Source organism: Megalobrama amblycephala, linkage group LG4 (genome assembly GCF_018812025.1).
Source record: "Megalobrama amblycephala isolate DHTTF-2021 linkage group LG4, ASM1881202v1, whole genome shotgun sequence".
Lineage (NCBI taxonomy): Eukaryota > Metazoa > Chordata > Actinopteri > Cypriniformes > Xenocyprididae > Megalobrama > Megalobrama amblycephala.
Window position 1 is genome coordinate 45,163,764 of NC_063047.1, and position 22,778 is coordinate 45,186,541.

At 36.7% G+C, this 22,778-nt stretch overlaps 1 protein-coding gene across 1 annotated transcript in view; it reads left to right on the forward strand.

Moving 5' to 3' along the window:
• Positions 1 to 4,686: 4,686 nt before the first annotated feature.
• rasa4 (RAS p21 protein activator 4) overlaps positions 4,687 to 22,778 on the forward strand; it is a 47,034-nt gene continuing 28,942 nt past the window's right edge. Inside the window, exons 1-4 of the mRNA XM_048189565.1 lie at positions 4,687 to 5,191; positions 11,724 to 11,780; positions 13,139 to 13,252; positions 14,443 to 14,504. Coding sequence (XP_048045522.1) covers positions 5,127 to 5,191; positions 11,724 to 11,780; positions 13,139 to 13,252; positions 14,443 to 14,504 — 298 coding nt within the window. The 5' untranslated portion in view covers positions 4,687 to 5,126. The remainder of the gene's footprint in view (positions 5,192 to 11,723; positions 11,781 to 13,138; positions 13,253 to 14,442; positions 14,505 to 22,778) is intronic.

Below are 22,778 nucleotides of genomic sequence, written 5' to 3' on the forward strand. Positions count from 1 at the left end.
CCGAATTTAGGATTTTAATCAACAGTACATTTTTTGTTTTCCTTTTACCATATGTCTTGGAGTACTGCAATAATATCTTATCATGAGTCATATGTATCGAATCGTTACACCCCTATCATCCACACAAATGTAGACAAAAAAACACGCAATTCATATTTTTTCTTTCATGTTTATGATTTGTTCTAATTTGTTCATTCTAGTCTATTAGCAGATGTATTCTTGGACAGCCCTATTTTTTTAAAAGTTGTATTTGTGTTATATGTTTACAAAGCAATTACCCCTATTGTCTTAATCATTATTATTAATGATAAAAAAGAGTTATAAATGTATGTTTATTGCATGTGCTATATCTGGTCACTAAGTTTTTCATGATTGTTAATCACTTTTTATGCAGATTGCTTAAACAGAAAAATACATTTTGAAAAATACAGCCGTTCCATGTGGTTTTTCAAATATGTCATAAAAACATACATAAAAATTATCATTAAAGCATCATACAACCTGACCATCATACAACCTTATAGCAACAGCATGATACTCTAATAAACCTAAAAATTCATAGCACACATACATCACAGTATTGACTAATTTGTTTTAATTGCTATTTTTATTAATACTTCTCAGTAATGATTTACAAGTTTCTAATATTCAATGTTTCTCTCATTTATCAGTTATTTTATTTTATTCAACTCATCATAGTGTAATCTAGGATTGTCTTAAAGGGATAGTTCACCCAAAAATGAACATTCTGTCATCATTTACTCATATGTATGAATTTCTTTCTTCCGCTGAAGACAATAGAAGATATTTTGACTTCCATATTATTATTTTATTTCCTTCTTGGTGAATTTGTAGCAAATTCGTAAAAACCTTTTGTACGATCTGATATGAACCACTGATGGTTAAATTTAGGGGTTGGATTAGAGGTGGACCTCTATGCTTGTGTTTTTAATAAAAATCCTATGTTTCTGTCCAAATTACATTGTATGAATTCATATGAAATCACCAGCTCACAAAGTAGTTGTTTTCTTATGAGATCCTCACATACATGGAAAGCCTCTGCTAAATAGAGACTCACATTCACACACACACTTTATAGCCTATATAAAGAGAGGGTTGCGCTCTGGTAACTCTTTGATAAATCAGTGAGTCACAGAAGCCCACACAGCGTATCCCCTCCTCTGGTCACAGCTCTAAAGGTGCAGGATCTGTCGTCTGTATTCCTGGATCAATGAGTCACCCGTGCCCACACTCACGTATTAGATCGCCTATATTTTGTAAAAACACATATTTTGAAGGAAAACCTCACTGGAGCCTAAACAGGATTGGCATTTTACCTTTCTGAGAATGTTTTTTGAATCCTATTGCGTGAACTTCCTTTTCATTCCTGTATAGTCGTGGTCAATTTGTCTGTCTGGAAAGAAACTGTTGTGACTGGACAGTGAATCACCTTCCTTTTTCCATGATGAAGGCACACTTCTCGATCTTTTTCTGTTGACAGCACTTGTGTAGCCTATATCATGGCTGACATTATGTGAGAGTCCATTTCCATGAAAGACCATAATCAAGGAGTCTTTCATTTTTTTTTAACCTTGTTTATTCATGCATTCAGCAAGGCTGGCAAACTTCAAAGCTACGACTGGTTTGCTTACAGAGATATTTTCTTTCAGTTTCGTCTATATTTTTATGTGAGTCATTTCAGTTAGTGTGGAGTCTCTTTCCATTATTATTGCAGACTGGGGTTATTTGGTCACATCATGAGTTTATCAGTCATAATAACCTGTGTTGAAACATAAGTCCTCTTTGAAAAAGGAAGTAAACTGTCATATTACACTTACAGCTCTTGGCTATTCTGAATCACCCCTTTGAATGTTTTTAGTACTGCTTTTTCACACTAAATAACATTGGATCATTAGAAAAAGGGCATTTCAAAATGCGACACCAGACAGATATTTAGAGAAATTACAGAGAAGTGCACAACTGTCCTTAAATGCATTAAATATAGATTGCAAAACAAAGAAGTCAAAGTATAGTGTGTTTTCATAAGCAGTGGTTTTGCATGTTGATTTACATCCATTTCAAAATCTTTCTGAATTCTGCCCTCCAATATCATCATATCTTTGGGTAACCAGGTGAGCACAATAGAACCACACTGACACACATTCAGAGAATTGTCAGCAATATAAGGAATGGTATTTTAATCGATTGTAAATGTCAAGTTGGGACAGGTTGCCACATGTGCAAAACATTTTTGAATTATTTTCTCATTTAAAATTAGCTGAAAAACCTATAAAAGGCTATTTATTAGCTGGTTCTATTAAGAAAACATACCCGTACATTGTAGTCACATGTGCTTTCAATTAAAGGATTAGTTCACTTTCAAATGAAAATCAGCCCAAGCTTTACTCAACCTCAAGCCATCCTAGGTTTATATGACTTTCTTCTTTCTGATGAACACAATCTGAGTTTATATTAAAGGTGCCCTAGAATGCTTTTTTACAAGATGTAATATAAGTCTAAGGTGTCCACTGAATGTGTCTGTGAAGTTTCAGCTCAAAATACCCCATAGATTTTTTTTTTATTAATTTTTGTAACTGCCTATTTTGGGGCATCATTAAATATGCACCGATTCAGGCTGCTTCCCCTTTAAATCCTCGCGCTCCCCGCCCCCGAGCTCGCAACTCTAATACATTGCATAAACAAAGTTCACACAGCTAATATAACCCTCAAAATGGATCTTTACAAAATGTTCGTCATGCATGTTGCATGCATGCATCAGATAGCGTAAGTATCCTATTTATTTGGATGTTTACATTTGATTCTGAATGAGTTTGATAGTGCTCCGTGGCTAAAGCTAACATTACACACTGTTGGAGAGATTTATAAAGAATTAAATTGTGTTTATGAATTATACAGACTGCAAGTGTTTAAAAATGAAAATAGCGACGGCTCTTGTCTCCGTGAATACAGTAATAAACGATGGTAACTTTAACCACATTTAACAGTACATTACAACATGCTAATGAAACAGTTAGAAAGACAATTTACAATATCACTAAAAATATCATGTTATCATGGATCATGTCAGTTATTATTGCTCCATTGTCCTTGCTTGCTTACCTAGTCTGATGATTCGGCTGTGCTGCTCCAGACGTTAATACTGCCTGCCCTTGTCTAATGCCTTGAACATGGGCTGGCATATGCAAATATTGGGGGCGTACATATTAATGATCCCGACAGTTGCGTAACAGTCGGTGTTATGTTGACATTCGCCTGTTCTTCGGAGGTCTTTTAAACAAATAAGATTTACATAAGAAGGAGGAAACAATGGAGTTTGAGACTCACTGTATGTCATTTCCATGTACAGAACTCTTGATATTCAACTATGCCGAGGTAAATTCAATTTTCAATTCTATGGCACCTTTAATAAATATCCTGACACATCCGAGCTGAAGAAAGTGCTTCCATCCTCATCCATCCATCATATACTTGTGCTCCGGAGTTGTTAATAAAGGCCTTTTGAAGCGAAGCAACGTGTTTGTGTAATAAAAAAAAAAATTAACAAGTTATGAAGTAAAATATCTAGCTTCTACCAGACTGCCTTCCGTATTCAACGTACAAAGAAAGTATAAAACTCTTGCAGTTAAAAAAGCTTATGCTACGTCATATACGCCTTCCCTATTCAGCTTACGGAAAAAGTGTAACTGACGCGACTCCAGTTTACACTTTCTTTGTAACTTGAATACGGAAGCTAGTCTGGCGGAAGCTAGATATTTTACTTCATAACTTGTTAAATATGGATATTTTTTTACACAAAAGCATCGCTTCGCGTCAGAAGGCCTTCATAAACCCTCCGGAGCCGTGTGGAGTACACGTTTATGATGGATGGAGATACTTTCTTCAGCTCATACTTGTGGGTCCTGTTCACTGCCATTATAAAGCTTGGATGCGTCAGGATATTTATAAAAATATCTCTGAGAGTGTTAATCAGATAGAAGACAGTCATATACACCTAGGATGGCTTGACGGTGAGTAAAACTTGGGCTAATTTTCATTTGAAAGTGAACTAATCCTTTAACTGTATATATTATCCTATAGGGGTTTTCAGTCTTTTAGATGCCACAGACCCCTATATATGATCATTCTCATGTGAGGGACCCCGATTTAAAAGACAGATAAAATGAATTTATAAAGACCCAATTTAAACTGTGAAAAATAAATATTTGAGTTTATTAAGTTTGTTTTTTAGTTTGTATAATTCATTTCAATATATTTTTGTTATTTATTTTATTATTTTTTATGAATATCAAATTTGTATTTTAATCTATTTTTAATGGAATATTATGCTTGAATTTATTTTAATCTATTTATTTATTTTAATATTATTATTTATGTATTTTTACATTGTTTTCCTCTAGACATTTCCCCCTAGCACTTCCTCGTGGACCCCAGTTTGAAAACCCATCCAAGTCAATAACGTTTTAAATGTTCATAAGCTTTTTGCCAAGCCTTCAAGATACGAATGTCTAAACAAATAATGACTTCAAAAAACAACTGAGAAATGTTTTCTGGAATAAAAAGTGTAACCCTATAAGTTTTTTATGCGTTTAATATCAAATAGTCTACCGAGACAATTGTTTGCTAATCTCAGGTAGCTCTTTCTCTCGAGGGTGAGACTCCTCTTCCCCTCACACGGTGAATTCAATTTACCCGTCGCGTCGCGTCACGCCACACCTCGTCAAAAGTCCACAATATTCAACAAAGCCGCTTACAGTCGCGTACTTTCAGTTTATAAGCAGTTGCGATGATTCTAAAGGGAACGTTGTAGTTTTATCGCGTCGCGTCAGCCTAACCTTCTCTCTTCTAGTGTTTGTTCTAGTCAGTCACTCCTCCTCCTACAAACAACCCACAGAGATCAAACCCGCCTGTGTGTAACGCGTGGATTGTATAGACGACCCGCTGGACCGAACGGCAGTGCCGCTTCTCAGCACATTGTTTACATATGATAAGCTTTATAGATAGAACAGCCTGTTTGCGGACATTATCATTTCTGCAATGCTTATAAGAATGCGCGTTATTGAAGGAATAAGAAGTGTCGGCGCGTGATATAGTCACTGAATGACAGCATGGCTAAACGAAGCACACTGTTCATCAGGATTGTGGAAGGGAAGAACCTGCCAATCAAGGACATGTAAGTGTTGATGACTTTATGTGATAATTATATGATGAATTACACAGAAATATGTGGGAAGACATGTGTTCAGTGTACATGATGATAGATAAACTGAAAGCAGGATTTGGGAGATATATCATATATTCACAGATACCACAGAGAGCATTTCAGTGTTAAAAAGCAAGAAAAAGAATCCTTTTACATTAAACTTTTTTTTTTTTTTTTTTTACAATGACAGATAAAATAAATAGGAGTTGTGGATTTTTAAAGAGCAGTTCTGGAATTTTAATCATAAACATGAACAAATATTGCCTATATCCTATACTATATTTGAAAATCAAGTGTATTCTACAAATGATAACCTATTCTCTATTATCACGAATGAGCATTTATCATATAAATATGATGTGTGATATAAATATGTCTAAATTATGATTTTAGGTTAAATTAATGAAATTTAAAAAGCTTTTTTTATTATGTAATTTGTACACTTGCCACAGATGCTCCCTGAATAGGGAATTACACTATAACAGAAACATATAGTGCATTTCTCTCAGTCAATATTATTATTAGATATTACCCATTAGTATATCAACCATATCATCAGATTCATCGATCATATTCAGGTATTTTACACATTTTACACAGAGTTATTTATCTCAGTTTGGAAACTCATGCCAAACTACTGTATAAACCCTCTTTTCAGACCCTTAATGAGCAGAATAAATGAATTAAGCTTGTTAATTGGTTCCCTGTTTGAAATTGGCAGAATTCCATAGTGAATTAATTTGGCACTCAGCTCTGTTTTCTTTGTCTGGTATGAAGCTGGAAACTCGCGTCTATAATTTTGACCACAACAGCCCAGATGACAACGGTTTATAGGTTTTCTATTTGCGGAAAGGACAGCTCTCCCACATTCTGAGGAAATTATTTTATTGCTTAGTAAGGTCACCCGCATTAACATTTCAACAGTGTGGTAATGTCAATGCAAAGAAAATGTGATTCTCTGCTCTTCTCTTCCTGAGTTTCTGATTTCACTTCCTTGTATGATTAAATTAAATTACTAGTCACTCTATCAAATTTGCTGAATTAGTCAGTGGGCCGAACCATCGGAGCAGATGTTACGTGGAGTGTTTGTATTGACACTGTGGTGATATTGCCAAACGGTGCACAGAGAGAGATTGTAGACATTCTCCACAAACACTCCACAACCATCCCTCTTTATGTACACATGCCCTGGCTGAGCTTTAGTAAATAGTATGCACCTTTCCTCAAATGATTGCAAGGCTGTGGAAAGATTTTGGACTGTTTTAGATAGGCTAATTATAATCAAGCAGCTGGTGTGCAATCAGCACCTGGGCAAAGGGAAATGAGCACTTGTTTACTGTGATAAATGTTCATTGATTGAGACTTTTACAAGATCATTTATAAATAGAAAGTGCAATCAGATGTTGATATTGTTGTCAGTAATCAGTAAAATGTTTTTTTTTCCCCCCTAAACCCTTAACCCTGCGTGTAACTCGCCCTGCACTTTTTGATACCTCAGATTTTGATTTAATTTTGATCTGCCAAAGTTGCATGATTTCAATAAACCAGGCTTCGTTACGTCAATTTTTTTCGAAAATTTTCAAAATTTCAATGGTTCACCACTGGACTTTGGCAGTTTGATATGCTGCGAACCACTGATTCGAAACAAAAGATTCGTAAAGCTTCATGAAGCAGTGTTTTAAAATTGCCTATCACTAGATAGTGTTGAATAAAGTTATTTAGTTTTTTTGGCACAGAAAAAGTATTGTTGTCGCTTTATGACATTAAGGTTGAACCACTGTAGACACATGAACTGTTTTAAATATGTCTTCAGTAGCTTTCTGTGGATTTGAAAGTGTTAATTATCTTGCTGTCAATGAAGGCCTCATTGGATTTTATCAAAAATATCTTAATTTGTGTTCTGAAGATGAACAAAGGTCTTACGGGTGTGCAACGACATGAGATTGAGTAATTAATGACAGAAGTTTCATTTTTGTGTGAACTAACCCTTTAATTAATTCACAGCCTTTGCGATTTAATAATTGCACTGTCATATCGTGTCTTTTTTTTTTTTTTTTATCGTGCAGCTCCTACACCTAGTTGTAATTTGAAAGCATAATTCATTCTTTTAGCTTCTCATTTTTCCATTGGCAGTAAGCTTTGTGTTCTGTCAGTTACAGCTAAACTGTACAGTTGGTTGTGTGATCCAACAAGAGATTCTGTCTGAAGACAGAATCACTAGAATAACAAATGAACCCATTGGTCCAAGTATAAAGCTTGCAGACAGATGAGTTTGTAGCTTGTTAAAGAGCTTCCGTTGTAACACAGGCCTGGATTCTGTCAAGCCAGATTCATGTATTTGTGACACAGAACCCACTTAACCCTCGTGTTCTCTTGAGATGACTTAAACGTTGTTATGTCTTAGGTCCCAGAGAAACCAAAGATGTGTGTGTAAAAAATACACTCTAAAAATGCTTAGTTGTTTCAACCCATGTTTGGGTCAAATATGGACAAACTGAACCCTTGGGTTTAAAAATTTAATTTAAAAATTTAAACCAACGGTTAGGTTTGTCCATATTTGACCCAAATGGGTTGAAACAGTCCAGCATTTTTTTAGAGTGTAGGAGTGTCACTCAATTAAAAATTCAAATCAAATTAATTACATGATATGGTGATTAGTTACAGTATCCATGTACACATGCAGACTGACATCTATAGGGTGTGTTTACACTTGGCAGGTTTGGTTTGATTAAAACAAACTCAAGTGCAATGGCTCGGATAGTGCAGTTTGTTTGAATAAGTGTGAATGCTGCCATCTGAACCCCTTGAAAAGGTAGACCTTGGTCTGCTTCCAAATGAACTTTGAGTTTCGATTGGAATATGAACGCAACACGGACCAAAGACATTTAAACGAACAAAAAACAGGACATGATGTCACAAGATGTGACCCTAAAATGCTCAAACATATCTGGTTTATATCGTCATAGGAGCTATGTTGCCCATTACATTTCGGTATAGGCGTCGGAAACGCGTCTCCTTGTAGAAGATCTTAATTTGTGTTTGTAACAGAGGAATTCCTGCCACTACTTTGACTCCTTTACACATTTTATGAGCTCTTTGCGAATTTTCAGCTGGTAAAAAGACCATCATATGTATGGACATACAACGAGCGCATTTAATTTAGAACTCAGTGTTTTTTTGGATGTTTGGTAAGCTCTGTCACAAAATATACATCATAAAAACCTTTTGTTGTTGTTTTGTAATTATAGGTTCGGTCTTAAAAATGTTGCTAAGCGAACCAAGACTAAATGTATCATTTTCTTTTTTGGTCCGGACGAATCGAACCAAGAGAACCGAACTACAAGTGTGAACAGACCCTTGGTGGCCACTGCTTTACGTTTTTAAGCATCTTACGCCATGAGCACTTTAAGCGCTTATCATCTTTAAGCGTTTTAAGATAGTTGACAATGTCCTTTTTATGAAGGAGCATGATTAATTTTAGTAATATTTTGATAGCAAAGTCAAGAAGTAACAGCCTGATACTTAATAGTCGCGACCTATTTTCTTTCATATTGTGATGTACATACGAGTTTAAAGTCGCCTTGAAATGGATGTTGCCATAGTCTTTTATCCCTATTGTGACGTATATCCAAGTGAAATGGCTTCTCGAACAAGAGGAATGTAGACGGGACTTGATTTTTTCCTAAGGGAATTGATTGGATCCTTGGTTGCTGTGATCACATGCGAGTGATTTTGATTAATAATTACAAGGTCAAAAACAAATAATAAAAAAAAAACATAGATGGATGAATCATTTAGAATAAGATCTATAACCTGAATTTACAAAATAGATGGGGGAATTTCATTTCATGATAGCTTTAAAGTTCAAGTATTTGTTTAACTAGTAAAATGACTCTGGGGTTTCTCAGTCCCCAAACAGAACATCATGGTTACAGAAGATAAGAGAAGCAGAGAGAACGAGGGAGGAATCTCTCCTCTTCCTTCTTTTGTCATCATCTCTATCCTCCTCCTGCAGGTGGCATGAGGATGATAGTATGTGGTTTAACTGCCAAGCCTCAGTGCTGTTTGATGTAGCACCTGATTCTGACAGCCACAGGTTTCCCTATTACACTGATAACAACAGGCGAAGATGAATCACCACATGATGCACTCATTCTCCTCTCTCCGCACACACACACACACACACACACACAAATACTCATACAGCTCACTAAAGTTGCCAAGGGCAGTCATTACCTCCACAGAGGAATTTCAATATCCTCACAGTGACAACGGACATTTCTATAAATGCTCTCTGTCAATTCACGGCTCATCTGAGACAGACTGCATTGAACAAATGCTCACCTATCAGACAGTGGGATGTCGAAATGAAAATGGAAGTTCTCTCATTTTAAAATATTGGAAATGGCATATACACACAAAAAAGGTATATTTTTTGGACAAAGAACAGGAAGACATTATTATATGCCTGTAATTTAAATCTAAAGTGTGTAATTTACAAGGAGGAGTGTGTAATACCTGAAAAAAGCTATGTGTTAGCATTTCCCATTCATCCCATAGGAATGTGCTAAATGACGTGTGCAAGATCAAGACAGGAAATTATCAAGTAGTTTGTCATAATCTTTTTGTAAAAATATTACATATTTATTTTTAATGCCAAAGCAAAGACATGTTGTGTGACCAATGAAGTTATGTAGAGAAAAAGAGAGGGAAAAAACATAAAAGAGGAAATGATATCATAGACAGGACCTTTGACTCATACGCCAATCGGTCTGTGCAGCGCCGATGCATCTCAAACAAGGCTAATGTCAATAAGACTCTTAAAATATGACATCATTTTTATGAACTTTTTATGACAAGGTTAGTTCAGGTTTTAAAATATAATGATCTTTGTGAATGACTTATACATGATATTTGTAAAAAACAAAATGTATATGAGCAAAATCAGCGCGGCTGTGATTCGGCCATGGGTAATCACAGCGTGCTGATATACAGCCATATAGCATGGCTACGAGTGTGATATTGTGTTTATACAACAGTTCGATGGCATGTTTAAATAAATAAGAAGTGTGTAAATAAGAAATAACAACAGATTGTCTTTAAAACCCTCTTTTTTGCAGAACAACTTCCTTCTGCCACTGATTCAAATCTCAATTTGACAGTTTGACCAAGGCTTGTACTAATTCTAAAATGTCACTTTAGAACTAGTAACAAAGGAATGTTGATTCCCTCCATTGAAACTCATTGTATTTTGTACAGTATTATTGAGAGAGAGAGAGATCGCCTGAGCGAGCATTACTTGTGTAATGTTCTCAATACCAAATACAACATATTATTTTCTATAAATAAAATATTTATTATTTATCTATATTTATTGAACAACAATATTTAAATTAACAACAATAGCCATTATAAATGACAATAGGAAATAAACAATTTTACAATAAACGTACAAAAGCAGTGCTCTACAGGATGTAAATTAAATATAGCCTTAATGTTAAATTATTAAATTTAACATAGTCCAATACGATTTGCTCAAGAACAAGTAATAGATTAATAAGACCAAAGATTACCCTTTTTATGTACCCCAAATGAATTATATCTCACGTTTAACCTCTATAAGAGACAGCGGCAAATCCCCGAAGCACTGGCCGAGATGAAGCTGTTCTCAGCGGGTATTCGAGCACTGAACGGCCGCTGGCGGCCTGGAGCTTGCATCTGAAAACGTGTAAACAAATTGTAAAATAGGTGCTATGATTAAATATGAGTCACATATTTCAGGTCTAAACAAATACATTCTCACATAAAAAACTTGCCGTGGCACAAGAAGTGTATATTTGTAAAAAAAAAAAATATGGTGGATTTGCACAGCCTTAATGACAGTTGCTTTAAATGGAGTGATACAAATGGTGAAAAGATAAGAGTGCTGTTATCACTAGAATACCGCACGGCTCTCAGCCAATCAGATTCAAGAACCAGAAAGAACTGCTGTATAAAAGTATATATTTCATACATAATTTTCTTAAAAATAACATGAATACTGAATTTGGAACATGCTTTAAACTAGATTTAATATATTATTGTCATTGACCCCATAAATGACTTCCCTCTGGAATCTCATTAATCTCATGGTTGGATGGATAAAGATCGTTTGAATTAAAAGATTAATACAATTCTTTCATAGAAGTATCTTCAAAGCTCCAGTACATTCTTTGTGGAACTTTAAAAGATTCTTCTATGAAATAATGCTTTAAAATCCTTCTTAATCATAATTAAAACCTTATGAATAAAAGAGTATGATAAGAAGACAAAAATATTTTTCATTGATCCTTGTAAACCATAAATGTATATTTCAATAACATTGTTGCTGATCTGAGAGAGCAACAGCATCATAATTAGCATGCAATTAAGATTCTGGAAACCAATCAAGTGTGATCATGAGATTAATAACTATTGAGTTTTTGCCAGTATGCAATAACATTATTGTCCATTTCACTTGCAGAACTGGAAGCAGTGATCCATACTGCATCGTGAAAATTGATAATGAGGCAATAATTCGGTAGGTATGATTTTTTTTCCCCCTGACATTTCAATTTGAGCCCCAGTGTTTGGTGAGCTAATATTGGACTGTGTTGCTATACAGCCTATAATAAGTCAGTTATCATAAACCGAATAGGTTATAAATGAAATTTTCTGTGAAGCAGAACTGATTCAATTTGTGCCGCATAATTGAAATCCCTCCCGTGCATAGATTGCTGTGTGGTTGTACCTCCACACTTGGTAGCTATATAAAGGTCATACTAAACAAACCTCTGATTTGAGATGTTTGAGCTGGAGGTTCAAAACGCTATATATATATATATATATATATATATATATATATATATATATATATATATATATATATAATATATATGCTATGACCGTCAGTACAGTGTGGGCATATTGATTCCTGGTGCTCCACGTGGAATTAAGAGTAGGAGGTACAGAAATGAAAATCCATCTTATATGCATGAAAACACTGCTAGGAACCACTACCACAGTGAGAGAATTGAGAACATTGGAATTTTGAACTGAACTTACTGAGTTTATTATATTGTTTTATTTGTTATTCACTCTCTTTTGTGACTTTATTTCCAGTTTCTATAAAAATAACTTATTTTCCAATCAACTGAAAGGTTTAACAATCATACTACTGATTTCTACTGTGAGTGTTCTCTGAGCCACAATGATTTCTTTGGTCAATAAGTCACATTCTTTCCCCAGTATACCAAATCTGATGGTATATAAATATTAAGTATGGATCGTAGTCTGATGTTTGTTTCCTCAGGCTAGCTTTATGCTAATCATTACAACAGTAAATAAGCCTTGTGAGTCTGTTGAGTGAAAATGTTATATACAAAACACACTTGCATTAGACGATTAACAATCTAATCTTTGCTTAGAATTTCTGATTGGATATTGACATTTGGTTAATTATGATTAAAGAAAAACAGCTGTCTGGTTTTGTTTATGTTTAAATAAAAATCTATGTTTTTATACTTATTTTCCAGACATTTTTTTTTTTATACCAAATTAGGGGATTTTAGCACTTCAACTTTAAGTTTCTTAAGTTTCATCTAATATTTATTATTTTATTTCCGCTTTAATTCAATCAATGAAAACATTGTTTAATAGTTTTAGTTTAAGATTAGTTTAACAACATTGGTTTAAGCATATTCTGATTCAGACTTAACAAATTAGATTTTTTTATATGGAAGAAATAACATATTTGATGTCCAAAATGTCACAGGATGAATGTTGTCATTTATAGGCGCACTGATGATTTTAGCTTCTTTTTATTTCTGACTGTTGGTTATATTGTGTGCAGAGGAGTAATAGGTTTTTTAAATTCCTTTTTTTTAATATATCTCTCAGGACAGCAACAATATGGAAGACACTGTCTCCATTTTGGGGCGAAGAATACACCGTCCATCTTCCTCCCTACTTTCGTACAGTGTCTTTTTATGTGCTGGATGAGGACTCTCTCAGGTCTGAACCTACATACTACTACTTGATCTACATACTACTTACACGGTTGAAGGTGAAGTGTGTGATATTTTTCTATTAAAATACTTTTTCCTGTTAAAGTTTGATGTCCAGAGACATCTATAAGTAAGCCATTTGTTAAGGTTGACTTCCCCTAAAATGTCGCTTTCAAGACATTGCTCTGGCTGTTTGAGCAGTCCGACATGGCAACTGTGGCTCAACCACAAAAACTGGAAATGAGAATGCACAAGCTGAAATGCTGAAATGAATACTGTTGTTGCGTTTTAAGTCACCAAAGTCGATTAATATATATATAGTATGCGAAAAACAATACGCCAAAATATTGTGTCTGAATACACAGCATTAAAAAAATAGTAGGTGGAAAGTACCTGGATGACCTACTACTTCCGTATAGATTCTAGAGTGCACATTCAATGGACACTTTACTACCCCATGAGGACACGGGAGATGATTTGTTAATTCTCTAGGTCACGTGACAGTAACAACATGGCGGATGTAGTATGTCCAAATTTCATTCATACTACCCATATTCACACTATATAGAATGTACTTTTTTAATGGTTGCGAAGAAATTTGAGTTCAAATGTAGTATCTAGTCAGACAGTTTGTGATTTCAGATGCACCGATTGATTGGATCCTCCCACAACACGCTAGCATCATTTAAGTGATTTTTGCATGGGTATTTTCTTCAGAAAATGTAGAAAACTAATATTTTCCACTTCATCTTCAACTACTGAAATGATTAATATGATATATTGTAACTGTGATTCATATAAGTCTTATGTCAGTCACACTTTATATTAGGTGTCATTAACTACTATGTACTTACATTAAAAAAATGTTAGGTACAATGTTTGACAATTATTTTATGTTCATGCTGTAATAAAAAACACCTTTGCTTCTGTTAAGGTGTGATATGGATAGGGACAGGTTTGGTGGTTAATTACAATGTAATTATTAAGTACATTTTTTTTTTTTATATATATATATTTTTTTTTTATTTTTTTATTAAATAAGTGCAATTTAAAAACATGTATGTACACAATAAGTGCATTATATCAAATGATTAATTTAAATGTTAGTCCATAAAGACACTTAATATAAAGTGGGACCCTATGCTGCTTATGCTGCTCAGTAGAAACCTCCAGTCTCTAAAACTGTTCTGTTCACAGCCGAGATGATGTCATTGGGAAGGTGTCAATCAGTAAGGAGGTTCTCACTGCTAAACCTCAAGGTAAGAGAGTATTTTCTACAAAGTATTTACGGTCTTTATTCAGTCGCTGTGGTAAAATGGGAAATCAATGTCCAGAGCCAACAAGACATTTCTCAGTGTCAACAAGACAGAGATTGTAAGACGAGTGTTGCAAGAAAATTTTGACAAATAATCAAGTCAGACCATTATTAGTCACACACAGTCATACATGTGTGTGACTTTAAACTTTGGACTTTATAAGACACTTGAGTGTCATGTGACTGTAAAAGGCCACAAACTTCCTCAAGTCATTTTTAGTTAAAACTGTTACATCTTTTTTAATACTAAGGTTAGAGATTTTATCAACCCATAACTCTAAGGCTGTGTGTCCACCAAAGCATTTTTAGCCAGCTGAAAACACCAGCACTCTTCTGAAAATGCCTTGCTGCGAGTGCTTTAGAGAGTTTTGGCGGTGCAGCGTTTTTTATGTGTGCAATGATACGGAATATCTGCATAACTGTTAGTAGAATCTGATTTTGCAAATAGTTGGTTTTTGAAGATAAAATGTAGACACAATGTAACGTACATGCTCTGGCACTAGTTTTAGATGAAGACTCTTCCACTGTGATTGGACGACTGGGTAAAAAGTGACAGTGCTACGTTTTAACCAAAGTTTAACATTCTTCAGTTCTCTGCAACCGGTAAGAAGTGCTCAGCATGAAACAGATGCTCAGTGCCTCTTCACACTGCTGTTCTTTTAAAAAAGGTGGCACTCCCATTGAAAACAATTAGGGGAAAAAAAACTACACTAGCCTCAGGAAAAACACTCTGGTGTGGATATGGCCAAAGGAGCAGAATTAGTCATATTTTCTGCAAACAAGTCTTAATATCGTACATAATTTTGCTCAAAATGTTTCTCAAGCAAATGTATTTTTTATTTGAAAATAAAACAACAATACTGATAAGGAAAACTGAAAGAAAAACTGCATGAGATGACTTTAAATCAACATCGTTGTAGTAGAAAACTCCCTTGTGTATATGACCACACATTCTGGTGGGGTTCCTGTGAGGTGGCGTTTTGAGTGCTGGTGAGTCATTGTGGTTGTCTAGGCTTGTAACTTGTCTATTGGGCCTGAGGGGCAAGGACACGGCAGGGTTATCCATTATCATGACACAAAATGGAACAAAGCATCACTCATTGTACCCCCATGTCGTGTTGATGACTAGTCATACAACGCAGGCTATCCGTGATGGAATAGAAAAGCTAAATGACACCATTCATTAACATTGTTTAGTTCTCTGTCTTGGTGTCTCAGACAGATAGGTTATAATAATGATTGTTTAAATATGCAACTCTGCTTGTTAGCATTAACAATAGCCTAATGATGATCGAGATCCTGTTAAATGTTGCCCAGCAACACCAGCCCCATTTCAGGACTGCAGCAGTTCTGTCAGTGTTGTGGCTTAGGGGTTAGTGCAGTTCTCAACATATTGAGCTACTGTATGGTTCTCATGTGGGTAATGCTGGTTCAAATCTGGCCTGCAACAGTTCCTAGTATTGTTCCCCACAATTTGCTGTCATTGCAAAAGTTTAAAATAATTACAATTTTTAAAATGTTTTTGAAAGAAGTCTCAGATGCTCATCTTAGGCTGAATTTATTTGATCAAAAATACAGTAAAAACAGTAATATTGTGAAACATTATTACAATGTAAAAGAACTGTATTTAATGTATTTTAAAATATAATTTACTAAATGTGCTGAATTTACCATTTTGACATTTTTTTCATTCTAATATTTGATTTGGTGCTCAAGAAACATTTCATATTATTTTCAATGTTGAAAAAAATTTATTCAGCAAGGATGCATTAAATTGATCAAAAGTGACAGTAAAGATATTGTTACTAAATATGTATATATATATATATATATTTAGTAACAATATCTTTACTGTCACTTTTGATCAATTTAATGCATCCTTGCTGAATAAATTTCCTCCCAGATCTGGACCAGGGCATCACTGAGCTCCTGGACAGTCTGAGGTGCAACCTGGTGGCGTCGGATGGACCAAAACATAATGTTCCAGAGGTGTTCGATTGGATTTAGGTCAAGCTAGCATGGGGGCCATTCAGTGGTATCAATTCCTTCATCCTCCAGGAACTGCCTGCATACTCTCGCCACATGAGGCCGGGCATTTCCCGTGCACCAGGAGGAACCCAGGACCCACTGCACCAGCGCAGGGTCTGACAATGGGTCCAAGGATTTCATCCTGATTCCTAATGGAAGTCAGGGTGCCATTGTCTAGCCTGTAGAGGTCTGTGCGTCCCTCCATGTATATGCCTCCCCAGACCATCACTGACTCATCACCAAACCGGTCATGCTGAACGATGTTACAGGCAGCATGACGTTCTCCACGACTTATCCAGACTCTTTCACGTCTGTCACATGTGCTCAGGGTGAACCTGCTCTTATCTGTGAAAAGCACAGGGTGCCAGTGACGAACCTGTCAATTCTGATGTTTAATGGCAAATGCCAATCGAGCTCCACGGTGCTGGGCAGTGAGCACAGGACCCACTCGGGGACGTCGGGCCCTCAGGCCACCGTCATGAAGTCTGTTTCTGATTGTTTGGTCAGATACATTCACACCAGTGGCCTGCCTGAGGTCATTTTGTAGGGCTCTGGCAGTGCTCATCCTGTTCCTCCTTACACAAAGGAGCAGATACCGGTCCTGCTGATGGGTTAAGGACCTTCTAAGGCCCTGTCCAGCCTCCTAGAGTAACAGCCTGTCTCCTGGAATCTCCTCCATGCTCTTGAGACTTTGCTGGGAGACACAGCAAACCTTCTGGCAATGGCACATATTGATGTGTCATCCTGGAGGAGTTGGACTGCCTGTGCAACCTCTGTAGGGTCCAGGTATCGCCTCATGCTACCAGTAGTGAAACTGACCCTAGCCAAATGCAAAACTAGTGAAAAACTCAGAAAAGAAATGTCAATGGCCTCCACCTGTAAAACCATTCCTGTTTTGGGAGTCATCTCATTGTTGCCCACCTAGTGCACCTGTTGTTAATTTCATTAACACCAAAACAGCTGAAACCGATTAACAAACCCCTCTGCTACTTAACTGACCAGATCAATATCCCAGGAGTTTAACTGACTTGATGCTATTATCTGATTGTTCATTTAATTTTTTGAGCATTGTATATATACATTTCTGTTTCAAATAAATGCTGTTCACTGAACTTTATATTCATCAAAGAATCCTAAGTGGCAAACACTGATTTCAACATTTCAACATTGTCATTGTCATTTCAACATAATAAGAAGACCTATTATTAATAATTGAGCTCCAATAATAATTGCACTCCAAATCAGAATATTAGAATGATTTCTGAAGGATCATGTGACACTGAAGACTGGAGTAATGATGCTGAAAATTCAGCATTGCCATTACAGAATATATTATATTTTAAAATATATTTAAAAAGAAAACAAATATTTTCAATTGTAATATTTCATAATATTACAGTTTTTGCTGTATTTTTGATACAAATAAATGCAGCCTTGGTGAGCATATGAGATTTCTTAAACAAACCATTAAAAATTTTATTATTCCAAACTTTTGACCAGTACTGTATACATGTCCTTACCAGGCATGGTATGATAAAAATGAGCCAAAGAGTTTATAAGATGCTTCCAAAAGAAGTGGATCTGACAGTAACTATAACACAAGTCAGCCTTTATTGACTTTTGAAAGAGTCTTTATGCTGGTTCTTTCCCTCTCTTTATCTGTCCTCTTCCCACCCTCACCCTCTCTGCAGCTATAACGAACAAATGGCCTCACATAACCTTTTTCTCCAAGGGCTCTGAAATAGCATTTAGTGAAAGGACACATTCTGCAGAGCACAGAAATAGCCCTGTGTTCAAGTTTCCTTTGGTTTGACAGGGTGTGAACATTCAAGTTAGCAATAAGTCAAATCTAGTCTAACCACACAGATAACAGGATGGTGTGTAATTAGCTGACAGCGGAACGGTGGCTTATTATGCAGGTTGGCATATATATACTCTAATTATGACATTCTTAGAATGGAGATGCATAGAAGAATGTGCAAGCCCTGAGGATGTTAGTTAAATCTTTTAATCTGCATTTTCCCCCTGCATTTCAATGCTGTGGATCTTGTTTCTTAAAAGGAGAATACTCAATTAATTCGAATAAAAGAGTTTAAATGAAAGCAGCCATCTGCTACAAATGTATGGGATATGCACGGAAATGGTTAGACCAAACATACAAGCCTGACTCCACCTTGGCTTCACACTCCCTCGGCTCCACTTGAGACCGTCATCCTTACAGCTCCACCGGGCTTCCCCGTCCTCTGGCTCTGCCTTCGCCATGGACTTCCAGGCCTTTGTTTGCGACTCATCCCTCCACCCCTTTGGCTCCATTGGGCTCCTCCTTCCCTCCAGCTCCACCTCAGTCCTCCGTCGTGCCGGCTACACCTCGATCCTCCGGCTTCACCTTAGCCGCTTGTCCCCACTCATCAAACACTCCAGGACATTAAGTGTTGCCCGGTCTCTGGGTCTTCACATCTCAGTCGGACAATCCCCTGGTTCTGTCTGGCATCCCCACCAATGCTACACCATGGATCCTCCCACCTTCGACTCCACCATGGGACTACATCCCGGTGTTCCTGCTGGGGGTTACTCCCTTGATCCTCCCACCATTGTCTCCTCCCTGGCTACTACCTCCTTCGTCTTCTCCCTGGTTCCTCCCCCATCCAGGGTTGTCCTGTGCACCAGCCCTGCATCCTCATCTAAAGCCCCCACCTGCCCTCCTCTGAATGTTTTTAAGGAGCATAGTCACGCCTTCTTGATGGGGAGGAAACGTTTGTTTTTGTTTGGTTTGTCTGTGTTTTAGTTTTGTTTTTTCCCGGGTTTTAGACATGCAGTCCCATAGAAATGGAATTCTCTCCACTAATTCATTAACAAATCTGGCTAATGAATGAACATGCATTTCCCCTGTACATTTTTGTGTATTATTACTTTTTGTATCTGTCTTTTATATTGTATTGTGTTATGCATGCCTGATGATAGAACAACTACTTAAAGTAGCCCCATCTATGTGGTGTCTCCTATCGAAATAATCCTTAATGACTCACACTTTGGTGGACATCATCCTCTCATAGAATACATTGTATGCTTGTTATATTAATGAGAGCTTATAGGCATACAAACTACCAAATCTCTGTGACCATGCAAATGTGTCAGCTTCCAAACAAAGGAACTTTCCCTCTTGGAAATTGCACCTTTCTCATTGGTCAAGCCACAACTTAAGAAATGTGACCTCTGTGGAACTTAAAAGCCAACACAAAGTTCCCTCAGTGCTTGCTTCTTCTCCCGATTGCTGTCCGTGTGAGACCTCACCCGGCCCCAGAGGCCTCAAAACAGCAGGCCATGTGTACCTTCCTCGGCCATAACACTGCAAGTTCATAATTGTTTCTTCATTCAAAGAAATCGATTGCAACTTCAGCACCATCGAACCAAACCATCGAGACTCTCTCCTGAGACTGTATATCCGGACGCTCTTCAACAGCTAAGGCAGATGCAAGTATTGTACAATATACTACATCGCTGTTAATTTAGTATTAAGTTGTGAACCCCTTTGTTAACAAAGGTGCTTTGTAATATGAAACTGATGGCTCTTTTCTGATGGTTAAATGACTCTTTTCATAGCTTCATTCCCCTGTTCTGTTTTTCGATTGTGATCACAGCTACATGCTAAAAAGAGTTATTTTTCTGTGGCCACAAGAAATATCCTTTCTGAAGAGTTGATAGACAGTCAATACTGAGTCTTCACTGGACGAACAGATTAGTTAATTGTTATATTAATTCAGCTACATCAAGTTAATTCGATTAACTGATCCAAATATTTCTAATTAATTATAACAAGTTATAATCAATTATTCATATTTCTCTTTTGAGCTAATTTGCTACAATGGCTCCGTACTCTTCAGCCTCCTAGCGGACGATGATGGCTCCTTCAGCTACAGGCACCCGGCAGAGAGCTCCCTGTTCCCTTGCTTTGCCTGCTCCCCCCATCATGGAGAACGGCAGCAGGTCTGGTCTCCGGTGAACAGCGGCAACTCATCCGTCCCACCTGTTGCTAAATTGCTTCAGCACCACCGCCTCGGGCAGCCACTGGCAATCACCGCTCCTTCATGCTGCCTGACCTCCTCAGCACTGCGATCCCCCTCAGCACCAAGAGCTCTCCGACAGTGTGTCTCTCCTTCCTCCCAGGTTTCAGCACCAATATAGCAAAGTTAAAGGCTCAGGGAAGAAGGAGGCGAGAACCGGCAAACATTAAATATAATTTTAATGACCAAAATAAACAAACAACAAAACGAAAGTAAAGCGGCAGCACCTCACGGACGACTGACACATATAAACATAATAAAACAACAACATAAAGTCTCTCCGCCTTCATTGTCGTCACTCCTCCTTTTATCCTTCTGGAGCTCCTCTGTGGGACTTGAGACCAGTGTGCCGCACAGGTGACGCTTATGAGCAATCATGCCGCCGGCATCGCTCCATTCCCACGGCTCTCGGCCCCGCTCTGCTTGCCACACACCCACAACTCACTAGCATCTCAGCAGCAACTTTTGCACAGGCCACTCATTTTCTGAAGAAAATACTAAAATCGTGGTGTTATTATTATTATTCACTCTCTGTTTTTGTATTCTAAACATTTAGCCTGTGTGTGCAGGTGAAGGAAGAATGCTCTGTTGTAAAGAATTTTGGCTAGTGGCTCAGCATCTGTTTGAAGCAGAGACCTTGACTCTTTAAAGGTTGGCTCTGTGTGTGTGGGGTGGGGGGCACTGTTTTTGAACATATTTATGAGGCAGACCTTTAACTGCCAAGAGACTGTCAGTCAAAGCTTCCTACCTGATGTTTCATTTTCTTATTGTATGAATACCGTATCTGTGGAAATATTACTTTCATTTAGTTCACTTTAGCTTATATTTTCCCCTTTCTTCAAATAGATTTCATTTGTGCCACTTGTTTGTGGACAAATTCATCTGCATTACTGTCATGTTTTTTGTAATGTAGTTTCAGGGATTGGATGATTGAACTGAGGGAAGGGCTATTTCAGACTATTTTCTGCTTATTATAGTCATTTTGCATTCCATTTTCTTTTCAATATATTTCTTTTGAGCAATACCCAAGAACAACAAACAGAATTTTCCTGAAATGCTTGATGTCTGCTTTAAATTCAAATGCTTTTTTATCAGTCAGTGTTGTCTGGTATATTTAAGATACAAATTTCACTGAGCTTCAAACAAAAATATGAAATGTATGCATAATCAGATGCTATAATCATGTTCAGTTCCACAAAATAGAATAAAAGCATCAGAATTTTTTTTTTTTCATTCAGCTAAATGGAAAGTTTTTCCTTGGCAGACCCAATTTATTTTTGGGCTACTCAACAGAGCAATAAAGGAAAATGGACCTTGACGAGTGATACGCTGGAATGCTAATCAAGAGGAAAAACAGCCTACCAGGCCACAGGAATAAACAAGCCTCCACACCCATGAAGACAAAAGAACTCATTTTACAATTTTAGACATAACCAGTGCAAAATCAGGGTGGTTTGATGGTCCTTTAGTCAAGCTTTCAGCAAAATACAAAAATGGTTCTTCAACAACTGCAGCCCTCAATTTACTAAAAACCGAAGGTTGCTAAAGCATGGAGCCCCACACATGACATGTTACATGTTACTATTATTGACTAACATTAGACGGACTTAAGAAATAAAATGCTATGAAAGCATGTAAAATGGCTTGTTTTATACCCTATTCAAGTCATTATTCCTTTCTCCAAAACTCTGAAATCTTGTTTGCATCCTTGTTTTTGTGTTTCACCTGACTAATTGCAACACAGCAGAATGGAGAAAGATTTACATTGTAAAAATACGTTATATCTACTCAATAAAATTGTGGCAACAGATTGCAGGCAATATTATTAATGAAATTCAACAAATAAGAATTGAGTAAGAATTAGTCAAATTAATTCCTTAATAGTCAACCATTTAAAATTAGTCCAATTTAAACAAAAACATCTGAATAACAGACAGACGTCACAGATGAATTTAAGAACTCTTTAGTTTTTATTGCCAACATTGAAGACTCTTGATGAAAACATGCAGAATCACTGGAGAAAAGAGAAACACAAGAACTACAACTGACTTCAGCCACGGCCTTAGAAGAAATCAACTGAAAAGGCGTTAAATCTCTCTTATCACTAACAAGACATAATGTTTTATTGA